The sequence below is a fragment of the Mandrillus leucophaeus genome, unplaced genomic scaffold (assembly GCF_000951045.1).
Source record: "Mandrillus leucophaeus isolate KB7577 unplaced genomic scaffold, Mleu.le_1.0 Scaffold60, whole genome shotgun sequence".
NCBI lineage: Eukaryota > Metazoa > Chordata > Mammalia > Primates > Cercopithecidae > Mandrillus > Mandrillus leucophaeus.
Genome location: NW_012106475.1, coordinates 4,217,097 through 4,233,734, shown reverse-complemented (window position 1 = coordinate 4,233,734; position 16,638 = coordinate 4,217,097). Strand labels below are relative to the sequence as shown.

Below are 16,638 nucleotides of genomic sequence, written 5' to 3'. Positions count from 1 at the left end.
AAAAAGAAAACTCAGGTAGGCAGAGAAGAAAGGCAGTGGTGGCATAAAGAGCAAAGAGAACGGCATGAGCAAAGGCACAGTGGCATGTAACAGCATGGTGCAATCGGAAGTTCAAACACTGACTGGATATATGATGATAATAAGAATTGTTAATTTTTTAGATGTAGTAATAGTATTAATTATGTTAATATTAAAAATGAAAATCTTGTATTTCTGAAACCCAGGGAAATACTTACAGATGAAATCTTATGTTTGGGACTTGCTACAAAACAGTAAGAGGTAGGGGGTGACTGGAGCAGGATTAGCCATGGTTTGATAATGTGAGGCCAAGTAATGGATAACAAGAATTTGTTCTATTATTCTATCTCCTTTACGGTATGTTCATAATTCTCTGTAACAACACACTAAAAAGAAAGAAGGGAGAAAGAATACATTCATAGAACTAAAGTATTGTTTTATACATAATTTCTAATACAGTCACACACCACATAATGATATTTCAGTCAACAAGAGACCACATATACAACTGTAATCCCTTAAGATCATAATGGAGCTGAGAAATTCCTATCATCTGGTGATGTAGTGGCCACTGTAGCATTGTAGCACAACACATTACTCACATGTTTGTGGTGATGCGGGTGTAAACAAACCTACAGTGAGTCATATAGCACATAAGGCCAGGCATGGTGGCTCACACCTGTAATCCCAGCACTTTGGGAGGCCGAGGTGGGTGGATCACTTGAGGTCAGGAGTTCAAGGCCAGCCTGGCCAACATGGTGAAACTCTGTCTCTACTAAAAATACAAAACATCAGCCGGGCATGTTGGCACATGCTTGTAATCCCAGCTACTTGGGAGGCTGAGGCAGAAGAATCACTTGAACCCAGGAGGTGGAGGTTACAGTGAGCCGAGATTGCACCGCTGTACTCCAGCCTGAGCGACAAGAGCAAAGTTCTGTCTCAAAAAAAAAAAAAAAAGTATAGCACATACAATTACGTACAGTAAATAATACTTGATAATGATAATAAAGGACTAGATTATTGGTTTATATATTTACTATACTCTTATCATTAGAGTGTACTCCTTTCACTTACAAAATAAAAAGTTCACTGTAAAACAGCCTCAGGTAGGTCCTTCAGGAGGCGTTCTAAAAGAAGGCATTATTATCATAGGAAATGACAGCTCCATGCTTGTTACTGTCCCTGAAGACCTTCCAAAGGGACACAATGTGGAAGTGGAAGCGGGTAATATGGATGATCTTGACCCTGTATAAGCCTAGGCTGATGTGTGTTTGTGTTTTTGTTTTTAGAGAAAAGTTTAAAACGTAAAACGTAAAAGTTTTAAATGGGAAAAAAAGCTTATAGAATAAGGATATAAAAAAAGAAAATATTTTTGTACAGCTGTATGATGTGTTTGTGCTTTAAGTTAAATGTTATTACAAAACAGTCAAAATGTTTTTAAAAATTGTAAAAATGTATAAAGTAAAAAAGTTATAGTAAGCTGAAACAAATTATTGAAAAAAATTCATAAATTTAGTACAGCCTAAGTGTACAGTATTTATGAAGTCTACAATCATGTAATGTTCTAGGCCTTTACATTCACTCACTGACTTACCCAGAGCAACTTCCAGTCCTGTAAGCTCCATACATGGTATGTACCCTATACAAATGTACCATTTTTTATCTTTTATACCGTATTTTTACTGTACCTCTTCTATGTTTACACAGGTTTAGATACATAAATATCTACCACTGTGTTACAGGTACCTACAGTATTCAGTACAGTAACATGCCTAGGTTTGTGGCCTAGGAGCAATAGGCTAGACCATACACCCTAGGTGTGTAATAGGCTACACCATGTACGTTTGTGTAAGTGAACTTTATGATGTATGCTCAATGAAATTACCTAATAATGCATTTCTCAGAAAGTATCCTCATTGTTAAGAGACACATGACCATACTATAAATTAAAATTCTAGATCTGGATTTCAACACAACCTCAGCCATTTTCTAACTGTACGACTCTAGTCAATCACATAACTCTCTGGGCCTCAATGTTCAACTCTTGTGAAGCATGAGAGTTGCACTATATAACTTTAAGGTACTTATAAGCACCAAATTCCATGACACTAAAAAATTACATTCTCAATACCAAAATTAGCAAAGACCTATTTTCTTATTTACCACATTTTTTCTTGTTATTCATATATTTTCATTTTCCTGTCAGTCTTCTCTGTTTCTTTTTCCTCCTTTCCCTCTCTTCTTATATTCTAATAAGCTACCATCACTTGTAAATTTAGTCACTCCTCAGCTCTACCTTCCACCTATTCATTAATAATATACACACTATTTTCAGTCTTTTTTTTTTTTTTGAGACAGGGTCTCACTCTGTTGTCCAGGTTGGAGTGCACTGGCACGATCTCAGCTCACTGCAATCTCCATCTCCTGGGCTCAAGCGATCCTCCCACCTCAGCCTCCCAAGGAGCTGGGATTACAGGCACATACCACCATGCTTGGCTAATTTTTGTATTTTTTGTAGAGATAGGGTTTTGTCATGTTGCCCAGGCTGGAACACAGGCTTCTTTCCTTTTGCCCTTTTGTGGAACCAGTGTTTTTCATTCTGATTCCATTTTGCCGATTTCTCTGGGGTACACCTGTCTCTGATTTACATTCAAAGACGGTAATAAATTCTTTCCTAACCCTCATCTAGTCTTCCTTTGTAAACGGGAGTGATACAAAGGGAGGGGGAAGAATTATATATGGGCACAACACCATACAACATTCTGGGCCAATATGGATTACTGATAATAGGAAGTTAAGATGAAAAATAAACAAAAAAGGCAAAGCTGCAAAAGAAATACTAGAAACAGGCTGGAGGTTATTGAACGTTTCCAACACAAAGAAATGAAAAATGCTTGAACTGATGGATACGCTAATTATCCTGACCTGATCATTATACATTATATGTATTGAAACATCACTATGTACCTCACAAATATGTACAATTATTATTGGTCAAATGAAAAAATAAAAATAAAAACCAGAAAGATAAGGCAGCATCAGAGGGTAAATAAGGCCATAGAGTCAGGAAACAATATAGGGGCTGTGGCCACAAAGAAATCTTCAAACAGGCGACTCCCACTGAAGACAGGAATCAAATAAACTGAGATTGCGGACAAGTCCTCTAACTCTGAAGGTTCAAATACAGGAACCATTACAGGAATAAGCGAGGAAACAGACCAGAACACAGGTCTGCTTATGTAATGACAAGCCCACTGAGAACTCCAGAGAGGAACACAAGCAATTCTAACCCCTGCATATCGGAAAAGAAACCAGAGCTCCACTCAAATCAAGAAACTGGTCATTGTAACAGTGAAAGCTCTTATTAAATTTATAATATAGATTTTGATCACAATGTATGGAGCTCATGAAAATGATATGTAAATTGCTTCCTTCTTGGAGCTTATAATGGTACTATATAAACCACTCAAGTATTTACTATATGGTATACAAAAATGAACAAGACATAATCCTTGATTTAGAAATACTTATAGACTAGTGGAGAAGAGAAAAAAGTAAATGAATAATTACAGAAGAGGATTAATGTTATGAAAGATGTATCAGGAATAATTATTTCACTATTGCCCAATTGTTGCTTTAAAAATATGAAATTTTAGGCCACTAGATTATTTTAGTGAAGTATTCTTGACTGTCATTAATAAATAAGATTTTATTTCAGGATGCTTGAGTTCTAGCCCAGGCCCCACCACCTGCCACTTGTGGGACTTCGGGCGGATCACTGAACTCAAGAAATGCAGACTCATTGCGTACAAAATGAAGGTGGTATCAGCTAACTCAGAGCATAACAATCAAGGTAAATAATATGTGGGAAAAAGCCTTAAAAACCATACAATACTTCATAAATGTAAGCAATAAATTTTTTTAAAAGCTGAAATAACTGTTTAAAAGAAGTGTTAAAATGTTACTGAAAGTTACTCCTTATACCATTAACAACTGGATTTATTTACAAGTACAAATATAACAATATTTATTAGAACTCCATTTCCTAATAAAAATAGTAACAATGAATTATCATGTTGTAGTTTCTAAGTAGAGTTTTTAAACACGGACTAGTCCAGAATGGCTGAAAGAACTGATATGAAAGATGAAGGCACAGACGTGGGAAGTTTGAAGCCTGATATGTAACAGTAAATGCTAATACACTAAACAAAATATAGCATCCTTACATCTGTCAACAAATCAACTTGACAAAATGTGATTCAAAATAAATTCCGCCAGGTTTCTTTACAGAGTCTTAATCTGAATACATTCTTCGAGAAAGTTAATTCATTAGAAATTTCACTGACTTTATGGGTGCTAGGCAGGATAAGGAAGGGATGAGAATCATAACACATTACCTATATCTGGACCTTCCATGTCATCGTCTTCATCTTCTTGTATTTCCTCAATGTGCGTATTATGTTCCACATGAGATATTATTAAATCAACATCATGTAATACCAAAAATTCCACTGGAACTCCCTAGAAATACATTAATTTTTTAAAAATGAATATAGCAAAGTATTTTGACATAAAAATGTTTTACTTGGACCAGGTGTGGTGGCTCACACCTGTAATCCCAGCACTTTGGGAGGTCAAGGTGGGTGGATCACCTGAGGTCAGGAGTTCGAGACCAGCCTGGCCAACATGGTGAAACCCCATCTCTACTAAAAATACAAAAATTAGCCAGGCGTGGTGGCACATGCCTGTAATCCCAGCTATTTGGGAGGCTGAAACAGGAAAATCGTCTGAACCCCAGGAGGAGGTTCAGTGAGGCGAGATTGTGCCACTGCACCAGCCTGGGTGACAGGGTAAGACCAAAAAAACACAAGTTTTACTTGTTTGACACTAAAATAAAACTAAGCCTTTGAACTTCAATTCTAAAACCTAGCAAAACGTAAAAGGAAAGGTAACTCCAAAATTACTATGAAAAGAAAAGCATCCAAAGCACACCTTCTATAAAGACAATGGCTACACTGAAAAAGGTGGCAAAAAAGGTGCTGAAAGCTTCACTTCCTTCTTGTCACAACCACATTATATTGAAGTCTGTAAAACATTTCACATATAACAGCAAGTTCTACTTCTTTATAAAATGAAAATATATATAATTTTACTGCAAATAGAGCAAATCAAAATTGATTATTCCAACATTCCACGGAAATATTCAAAACAATATTCATCTAAATTAATTCCACTAATAAGTTCAATTTCCTGTTTAGCTATAAACAACATTAAATTACTATGTGCTCCCAGTTATTTTAAGAATACCAAATTCTACTGAGATCAATATTACTTAATATTAAAAATATTATTTAAGATTTATTTTACTATTGCCCAAGTGTTACACTTTTAAAATATGAAATTTTAAGCCAAGAGATTATTTTAGCAAAGTGTTCTTGACTGTAACTCTATATTGGAATAAAGCTATGAGCTCTAAGTATGTTTGTTCTTTGCTATCACATATCTTCATTTTTTAACATTATATTCAAAACAAGCAATTTTGATTTCTACAGAAATATAATAAACTTAAAAAGTAGAGGAATCAAAATTAAACTTAATTTGTTCCAAAGATTCACAGAAATTTTTGTAGTAAGAGTAAGCCTTTTAATTAAAGTATAACATTAACACAGAAAAGAACAAAAATTTTAAGTATAGAGTTTGAGGGATTTTTACAAAGTGGACATATTTGTATCACCACCACACAGATTAAGATACAGAACATCATCAGCACACCCAGTGGCCATCTTCTTGGTCTTCCTGTCATTAACATCACCCAAAAGTAATCACTATTCTGTCTTTCATCACTGCTATGGTTTGAATTGTTTTATCTTGTTTATTTTTTTGAGACAGGGTCTCTCTCTCTGTCACCCAGGGTAGACGTGCAGTGGCACAATCACGGCTCACTGCAGTTTCAACCTCTGGGGCTCAAGTGATTCTCCCACCTCAGCCTCCTGAGTAACTGGGACTATAGGCATGCACGACCATACCCAGCCAATTTTTTGTAGAGATGGGGTCTCCCAATGTTGCCTAGGCTGGTGTTGCACTCCTGGGCTCAAGTGATCCACCTGCCTCAGTCTCCCAAAGTGCTAGATTACAGGCATGAGCCACCATGCCCAGCCCAATGTTATTTTAAACAAAACGCAGGATATCTAGCATAATCCTGATTTTGTTTTTTTAAAAAAATACATATAAATATGTGAACATAGGATAAAAACCAGACTGACACATGATAAAAGCATCAAAATGTTAACAGCAATTTTCTTTGAATAGGAGCAATTTATAATTTACAGATTTTTCTATAATAAAATATATTACTTTAAGACCACATATATTAGCTTTCTTTAAATAAACAGATATTGTAGAACAATACATAAAACAACTAACCTTTTCTGCTCTTTTGAAGACCACATTAGCATGCTGAGGAATGTTCACTTCCAAAGAGTCCCTTTTTCAAAATGGAAATAAATGTTTTATGTTGCTAATGTGAAGACTAATAGTCACCCAGGACGTCAATAGAAAACATAACTATATTCTTATACTAAAAATTATGAAAAAATATTACAATTTAGTGACTGAAAAATTTTACACATAAATATAGACCAGATTTTCTAGTCTCCATCTTAATCTCCATCTTCATTTATAACAAGGTTTTAAGTTCTAAGTTTTCATCAACCATAAATGAATGTACGGATTTTAGCATAGCAACTAGTTCTAACTATATTGGAATCCATTAAAGATTTGAGTTTACTTACAAGTGATTAAATTATCAAATTTTAAAACATGGAAACTATTAGTGTTTTGCTAAACATAATAAATATTTGATGTTTAAGATACCTTAACAAGAGCAGAACTCCTGCTTTTCCCAGAAGACGCCAAGCAACCCATTCTGCAGTTCTTCTATCAGCTTCATAAGTAGCCTGTTGGCTAACAATAAACACCAGTGGCAAGCCTAGCTGGAGATGAACAGTTGAAACTTGTTGAGGATCTTCAGCAACTTCAGTCTTCATTTAAAAAAAAAAAAAAGAAAAAAAGTGATAATAATATTCCAACATTTGGATTCAAATTCTCCTAATTCTTATTAATAAAGTCACAAGTAAAAAAAAGTCTGTAAAATAATCCAACACTAACAGAAATGATCTCCTAATTTCCTGAATTTAATGCTCCCAATGTACCTATATAGTTTTGTTTGTTTGTTTTTTGAGACAGAATCTTGCTCTCTCATAAGGCTGGAGTGCAATGGCACAATCACAGCACATTGTAGCCTTAGCCTTCTGGGCTCAAACAATCCTCCCACTTCAGCCTCCCGAGTAGCTGGGACCACAGATGTACACCACCGTGCCTAGTTTTTGTTTTTGTTTTTTTTTTTTTATTTTTTGTAGAGACAAGGTCTCCCTATGTTGCCCAGGCTGGTCTTGAACTCCTGGGCTCAAGTGATCCTCCGGCCTTGGCCTTCCAAAGTGATGGGATTACAGGCATGAGCCATCATGTCTGGACCTCTGTAAGTTTAGGCATTATAAAACTAATAGATTTCATAAGAAGTTAAACCAAAAATTATAATCATAAAGAATAAACATATTACAAACAAACAAAAACAATAAATAAAACTGTGGGACTAATTGATAAATATTTCAAGGGAAACAGAACAGATAACTAAGGAATAAACTTTTTCATATAAGAATTTAACATATAATGACATATTACAAAACAATGAGGAATATCTGAGTTAAAGCAGCAAATTAAATACACACATCTAATTTCACTCCCTTCAGAACTCCCAGGAAAACTACAGCAGTGGGATTTTTAAAAGAGATAAACACACGTATGTCAAGAAGGGAAGAGAAGAAATGGTAGCACAATTTTAGAAGTCAGAATAATAACTGACTTAGGAGATCCTACAAGGCAAAACCCTAAGTCATCAGAGGGAAAACTGCGTTTTAACTACAGGATCCTAAAATTGCTCAGGAACTGTCGGTGTCAGGCATATCTGGACCTGGGAAGGAAATATTGGAAGGGAAGTGGCAGGAAGGCTCTAAAATAAGGAGGAATGTGTCAAAGCTTTTCAGAGGTAGTTAGATCCCTAGATTCCCCTCCCCAACTCTATGAGCTTAAACAACTGTCACTTCCCCACACCAGCAGAAATCTAGGAACAGCTGACAGTGTGGACACCATGCTGAAATCAGGGAGATTAAGTAACCAAATGTTGAGACGTTCGCCTCACCCCAGCTCTCTTTCCACTCAGTTCCCAGAATGCCAGCAGCCAGGCCTTTGTCCTCAATTGGAATTTGTATCCTTTTTGGGGGACTGAGTAACCCCCAAAAGCCTAAAGATACTGACATTGGGATTCGCCAAAAAGCAGGCCAGGCCCAATTACTCTATGGAGCTCTAGGCTCGGCCTTGCTCACCATTTCAGTCTGCTTACTGCCTAAGAGACGTGGACTTCTGCCACTGCTACCTGCACCTTCTCCACTTTCCACCATAGATGTCTCCCAGACAAGACACAACCACACTCCTTGAATTCTCACACAGAGAAAGTGTGAGAATCCGGAACAGTGTTGCCTGCCTCTGCCCCTCCTCCACTCTCCTCTCTTGCTGCCACCCAGCACAGCTGGCTTCAGGGTCCATCTTAGCACTGCTTGGCATTCCCAGGACATTTGAACTAGGCAGGGAGGTGGGGTGTCATGTGGCCAGGTGGCCAGAAGGCACTGGGAAATCCCATGGGATGGTCTGTGAAGATCAGACACATATCAGTCATGGGGCAGAAATGTCAAATACAGCTTACAATGGTGCCACCTTCTCACCATTCCACCTTCCCAACCCTCCTCGGCCCAGTCAGCCAAAGAGGGTCAGTACTATTTTGGCCACATCTCTCAAGTCTCCCCCAACCCCAACTGCCTTGAAGTCTCTGCTCTTTGTCAGAGACTTGCAAAGACTGATGTTTTTGTTCTGTTTTCTCATCATTCCATTGTGATAGTAAGAAACTAAGAAGATTAATGAAAAGGTCAGGCACAATGGCCCATGCCTGTAATCCCAGCACGCTGGGAGGCCAAGACGGAAGACCACTTGAGCTCAGGAGTTCAAGACCAGCCTGGGCTACAAAGCGTGATGCTGTCTCTATTTTTTTTAAAGAAAAAATTAAATAAAAATTTAAAAAGAAGAGTAATGAAGAAATAAGATGTGAACACATCACTGTTACATATGTATACATACATATTTAAAAGTCACCAAATCCCACCAATGTTAGAATTTCCAATCAGTTTTTAGTTTCAAATTCTAAATTGTGAATAGACATCCAAGGATTAACAAACACCTGAGGAAAGCCTCCAACATGAAAGACAGAAACTAGAACACATAGAAAAATAAATAACATAGAGAAAATACAGACTATATGGGAAGAAGAAAGGTTCAGAAACCACCATAGACAACCTTAAGGAGATGGGAAGAAACTGGATCCATAAAGAAATGAAAAATAAAGTTAAATAAATCTCCCAGAAAGCACAACAGAAATAGATGGAAGACAGAGAAAAAAAAGGTAATAAAATTGAAGGACTAGTTCAAGAGGTCTAATATTTAAATAATGCAAGTCACAGAAAAAGAGAAGGGAGAAAATAGAAGAAATCATCACTAAAATAAACACAAAATTTTCCCACAACTGAAGGACACGAGTTGTCAGATTGAAAGAGCCCACTGAATAACCAATAGAGTGGATAAAAGCAGATACAAAGGAAGTTCTCCCAAACTTTCTAATAATTGAACCTTTTTTTTTTTTTAGATAGAGTCTCGTTCTCTCACCCAGGCTGGAGTGCAGTGACAGGGTCTCAGCTCACTGTAACCTCTGTCTCCCAGGCTCAAGCAATCCTCCCATCTCAGCCTCCACCAAGTAGCTGGGACTACAGGCATGTATCACCACGCCCAGCTAATTTTTATATATTTTGTAGAGATGGGGTTTCGCTCGGGCTGGTCTCAAACTCCTGGACTCAGTCAATCCACCCACCTTGGCCTCTCAAAGTGATTCCTATCACCAGGGCATAGGAATCTTGGGAGCTGCCTTAGAAGTCTGTCTACCATAGGTAAGTACAGATATGTAGATAGATAGATATATCTATAGATATATATATATATAGAGAGAGAGAGAGAGAGTACTCAATAACTTGAGTTATTAAGTACTCTTAAGTTATTTTGTCTACCATAAGTAGTCCTGTTCCCTGAACTTTGTCTACCATAGGTAGACAAAATGCTAAGATGGCCCCCAAGATTCCTACCCCCTAGTGAACAAATCTTGTATAATCCCCTCCCCTGAGTGTCAGTAGGACCAGTGGGTAGCCATTCCTTTGGTTAGGTGACATTACATAGGAGTCTGTTGTAGCACACTCAAGTAAGATTCTCCCACTGGCTTTGAAGGAGCAAGCTGCAATGTTGTGAGAGGGCCATGTGGCAAGGGCTTGAGATTAGCCTGTAGGAAATGAGAACAACCCCTGTCCAACAGCCAGCAAGAAAACAGGAACCTGGGTCTTACAACCACAAGCAACCAATTTCTGCCAAAAACCTAGATGAGGGGAATACCCTGAAGGAGTAAAAATGACTGTTTGTTTTTCCTTGTGTATTCGGAGAACTATTAGTAATTCAGTGTTATAAAGCAAAAAGGAGGAAGAATCAGCAAGGCTAGAAATCTGGCAAGGGGCCAGATCATTGAAAGCCACAAATATCCTGCCAAGAAAATGGGGTTTTATTGTGTAAGTAAAGTGAAGCCATTTACGAATTGCATGAAGTCATGATCACATTTTAAAATATCACTCTGTCAGCTTTCAAATGAGATTTCAGATGTAAAATTACATGCAGGAAGATGTAGGGATTAAGAATGTTTTCCCAGATGTCTGCCATCAATGAATGGAAAGTAAGATAACCAAAATAATAGAGAAAGAACCAGTGGTGGTAAAGGACAATACCTTAATGTCACATGTGTTGTGCTTAAGGAGGGATACATCCAATTAACAGTTAGATATATGGGTGGGAGCTCCAAATAAATATGTGACCTGAAAATTCAGATTTGAGAATCCATGTAGTTAATACCACAGAAACAAATGAGATCACTTGAGGGGTGTGCTTTGAGCAACTATCACTGTGTAGCAAAGTACCCTAAAACCTGATACCTTAAAATGTCAAGAATCATTTCTTTTGCTCAAATATGTGTAAGCTCATCTCTGCTTCATGTGGCATCAGTAGGCTATTTCAACTGGAGGCTGAAGATTCTACTTTACAGATGGCTCATGCACATGGCTAACAAGCTGTTGCTGACTATCAGGAGCTCAGCCAGGGCTGTGGTCTAAGGGCCTTGATTCTCCTCTTCGTGGGCTTCTCCTCAGGCTGCTTAGTCTAACAATAAGATGGGGGTTTTCAAGAATGAGTAAATAAAGAGAGCAAGGCAGAAGCACATGACATTTTGTGAAATATAGCCATTAATGATATATGAAGTCATATATCATCACCTTAGCCTCATTCTGTTGGTCAAGGCAGTTACAAAAGCCCAACCAGGTTCAGGTAGAGGAGTCACAGACTCCACCATTCCACAGGCACAGGGATAGGGTGACATGATAAGGGGAGCTTATGGGATAGGAGGTACTGTTGGACTTCATGAGTCTTGGAGAAAGGAGGGAACCTATTCTGCATGTGGGAGGGATTACTGCAGCCGTAGTCTGCCCCCTGGCTACAACAACTCATATCCCTTCCATGTATAAAATACACACCTCTCTCCAAGCCTCCTAAAGCCTCATCCCATCAAGCTTTGATTGAGATCTGTGCAAAATGTAATACATCATCTACATTTAGTTCCAGGTGCAGGTAAGTCCTTTGCATACAGCTCCTGGAAAACTATTCCTCTCAATCTGAAGACCTGTGAACTAAAGAGACAGATCAGCTGGGCATGGTGGCTCACACCTGTAATCCCAGCACTTTGGGAGGCCAAGGTGGGCAGATTACGAGGTCAGGAGATCAAGACCATCCTGGCTAACATGGTGAAACCCCGTCTCTACTGAAAATACAAAAAAATTAGCTGGGCGTGGTAGCAGGCGCCTGTAGTCCCAGCTACTCAGGAGGCTGAGGCAGGAGAATGGCGTGAATGAACCCAGGAGGCAGAGCCTGCAGTGAGCCAAGATTGCGCTGCTGCACTCCAGCCTAGTTGACAGAGAGAAACTCTGTCTCCAAAAAAAAAAAGAGACAGATCATTTTCCTCAATATATACACAACAGACAATGATGGGACAGGCATAGTATAACCACTATATACACTCCTAGTTGAAGCAGGGAAAAATGGAGGCACACGATAGTCACTGGTCTATAACAACTCTGAGGTTTGTTCAGGAATATGTTGCCAGTTCCTTGACTAGGCCTCAGTCCTGTTCCCTGAACTTGAGACTCTTGGTTACAAAGTCTGGGCTTTGGTCTGCCCTCCAACTCGTCATTTTTTTAAAACAAAACAAAACAAAAAACAAAAAAAGGAGCCTGTGATTGCAGCTGAGTAGATTTCTTAGCCTTTTCCTGCCCCTAAAAATTTGGAGGTATAAAGTACATATATCATTTTGTGCTATTTCTGTGTCTTACCATACAAGTTGGTATAATTCTTTTAAAATCTTGTGAGTTTCCTAATTATGAATTTTTTTTTTTGAGACAGAGTCTCACTCTGTTGCCTGGCTGCAGTACAGTGGCACGATTACAGCTCACTACAGCCTTGACTTCCCCAGGCTCAGGGGATCCTCCCACCACCTCAGCCTCCCAAGTAGCTGGGAATACAGGTGCACATCATCATACCCAGCTAATTTTTTATGTTTTTGTAGAGATGGGGTCTTCCTATTTTGCTCAGGCTGGTCTCAAACTCCTGGCCTCAAGTGATCCACCCACCTCAGCCTCCCAAAGTGCTGGGATTATAGGTGGGAGCCACTGCACCCGGCCTAACTATGAAGTTATAATCCATTCCATTTGACAAAAAACAAAATCACAAACATCCTTCATAGGCAGAGAAAGTCACAGGGTAGAAGTATAAAAATTATAACTAAATAAAATATGTAATATAAATAGAAATTAGTGTTAGATATAAAAGTGACAGAAACACTCCTGCATTGGGGTGCAACTACCAATATTTTTCTACAATTCATGTATTACTATCAAATAACTCAAATTACTTAAAAATTAACTTTCAAAAATGATATAATAACAGGATTATAGAAGACTATTATGAACAATTATATGCCAATAAATTTGATAACTTACAAGAAATAAATTCTTAGAAACATATAACCTACCAAGACTGAATCATTAAGAAATAGAAAATCTGAACAGATCTAGAACTAGTAAGAAAATTAAATCAGTAATCAAAAACCTCCCAAAAAAGAAAAGTCCAGGACCAGATGCCTTCACTGGAAAATCCAACTAAACATTTAAAGAATTAATGCCAATCTTTCTTAACTTCTTCCAAAAATTTGAAGAGGTGAGAATATTTCCAAACTCATTTTATGAGGCCAGCATTACCCTAATACTAAAGTCAAAGATACTTCTAGAAAAGGAAACTACAGAGCAGTATGAGCAATATCCCTAATGAACATTAAGGCAAAAATCCTCATCAAACACTACCAAACTGGGCCAGGAGCGGTGGCTCATGCCTGTAATCCCAGTACTTTGGGAGGCTGAGGCTGGTGGATTGCCTGAGCTCAGGAGTTCAAGACCAGCTGGGCAACACGGTGAAACCCCATCTCTACTAAAATACAAATAGTTAGCCGGGGCATGGCAGCGTGTGCCTGTAATCCCAGCTACTCAAGAGGCTAAGACAAGAGAATAACTTGAACCCAGGAGGCAGAGGTTGCAGTGAGCCGAGATTGCACCACTGCACTCCAGCCTACGTGACAGAGCAAGACTCTGTCTCAAAATAAGAAAAAAAAAAAAAAACCTACCAAACTGAAGTCAGCAGCACATTAAAAGGATCACTCATCATGAGCAAGTGGGATTTATGCTTGTGATGCAAGGATGGTTTGACATACAGAAACTAATTAATGTAATACTGTATACCAAGTTGACAGAACAAAGGACAAAAATCACATGGTCATTTCAATTGATGCAGGAAAAGCATTTGAAAGTATTCAACACCATTTCATGATAAAAACTCTCAAAAAACTAGGAATAGAAAGAAATTACCTCAAGATATTAAAGACCATAAATGAAAAGCCCAGCCAGTATCATATTCAACAGTAAAAAAAAACTGAGAACTTTCCCTCTAAGACCATGAACAAGTCAAGGATACCCACTCTTGACACTTTTATTCAATGTAGAACTAAAAGTCCTAGCCACAGCAATTAGGTAAGGAAAACAAATAAATGCATCAAAATTGGAAAAGAAGAAGTAAAATTATCTCTGTTCACAGGTAACAGGATCTTATATGTGGGAAACCCTAAAGATGACACACACACACACACACACACACACTCTCATGCACACACCAGAAAACCATGAGAACCATTTTGCAGGATAGAAAATCAGCACACAAAAATCAGTTGCATTTCTATACACTAATAATGAACAATCCAAAAAGAAAATTAAGAAAATAATCCCATTTACAATAGCATTGAAAAAGAATAAAATACTTTGGAATAAATTTTCAAAAGGAGGCAAAATACCTTTATACTGAAAACTACAAAACATTGCTGAAAGAAAATTTAAAAGACATAAATAAATGGAAAGACATTGTGTGTTCATAGATTAGAAGACTTAATAATATTATTAAAATGTCTATACTACCCAAAGCAATCTACAGATTCAATGCAATCCCTATTAAACTCCCAACAGTACTTTTTGCAGAAATAGAAAAAAAAATCCTAACATTCATATGGAATCTCAAGGGATTTCAAATAGCCCAGACAATCTTGAGACAGAAGTACAATGCTAGAGGCCTCACACTTTCTGATTTCAAAATATATTACAAAGCTACAGTAATCAAAATAGCCTAGTACTGGCATAAAAACAGACACATAGACCAATGGAACAAAACAGAGAGCCCAGAAATAAACCTCGTGTATATGGTCAAATGATCTTTGACAAGGATGTCAAAATCACTCAGTAAAGAAAGGACAGTCTCTCTTCAATAGACGGTGTTGGGAAAACTGGGTATCCACATGCAAAAGAATGAAAATGGACCTTTATCTTACACCATATACAAAAATTAACTCATAATGGATTAAATACTTAAATAAGACCCGAAAGTAAAACTCCTAAAAGAAAACATACGGGGAAAAGTTTTATGACATTGAAATAGGCAACGATTTCTTGGATATGACAACAAAAGCACAAACCACAAAAGCAAAAATAGACAAACTAAAACTTCTAACAGAGTAAAAAGACAACTGAAAGAATGAGAGAAAAGGTCTGCAAACCATATATGAGATAAAGAGTTAATATACAGAACACTTAGAGAACTCCCGCAATTCAACAACAAAACAAGTAACTCAATTTTGTAAATGGGCAAAAGACTTGAATAGGCATTTTTCCAAAGAAGATATACAAATGGCCAAGCATATGAAATAATGCTCAACATCACTAATCATCAGGAAAATAAAACTCGAAACTACAATGAGGTATCATCTCATACCCTTTAGAATGGCCACTATCAAAAAAAAAAAAAGAAAAGAAAGAAGAAAAGAATGACAAATGTTGGTGAAGATATGAAGAACTGAACCCTTGTGCACTGTTGGTGAGATTGTAAAACGGTATAGACACTATGAAAACAGTACAGTCATCCCTGGGTATCCATAAGGAATCAGTTTCTGTATGCCCCTTAAATACCAAAATCTACAAATGTTCAAGTCCTTTATATAAACTGTCATAGTATTTGCATGTAACCTACACACTCTATCCTGTATATCTTAAAATCATCTCTAGATTATTTATAACATCAAATACAATGCAAATGCTATGTAAACAGTTGTTATACCATAATTTAATTTTGAATTATTTTATTGTTTTATTTTTATTTTGTATTGGGTTTTAATCATTTTTTTATCTGCAGTTGGTTTAATCCAAGGATGCAGAATCCACAGATACAGAGGGCTGAGTATATGGAGGTTCTTCAAAAATTAAAAATGAAACTACCATTTGATGTAGCAATCCCACTTATGGGTATATTTCCAAAAGAATGAGAAACAAGATCTCAGAGAACACCCATGTCCACTGCAGCATTACTCACCGTAGCCAAGAGGTGGAAGCAACCTAAACGTCTATCAATGGATGAATGGATAAATAAAATGTGATATATACATCCAATGGAATATTATTCAGCCTTAAAAAAGAATAAAATCCTAACATACACTACAACATGGATGAACCGTGAGGACATTATTCTAAGTGAAATAAGCCCACTGCAAAAACAAATTTGGCATAACTCAGTGTATATGTGGTATCTAAAGTAATCAAACTCATACAAATGGAAAGTAGACTGGTGGTGTCAAGGACTGGGGTCAGGTAGAGGGGAGATGTGAAGTTGTGTGTTCAATGAGTATAGAGTTTCAGTCATGCAATATTAAAAAGTTCCAGAGATCTGCTGTGCAAC

General features: G+C 37.4%; 1 protein-coding gene across 1 annotated transcript in view; it reads right to left on the bottom strand.

The window, feature by feature from the left end:
* Positions 1–16,638, bottom strand: part of TXNDC16 (thioredoxin domain containing 16) — a 111,758-nt gene that overhangs the window by 54,950 nt on the left and 40,170 nt on the right. The window contains exons 10-12 of the mRNA XM_011999722.1: positions 6,892–7,058; positions 6,442–6,502; positions 4,416–4,539 (exon numbers count right to left, since the gene is read on the bottom strand). Of these exons, the coding sequence (XP_011855112.1) occupies positions 4,416–4,539; positions 6,442–6,502; positions 6,892–7,058 (352 nt within the window). The remainder of the gene's footprint in view (positions 1–4,415; positions 4,540–6,441; positions 6,503–6,891; positions 7,059–16,638) is intronic.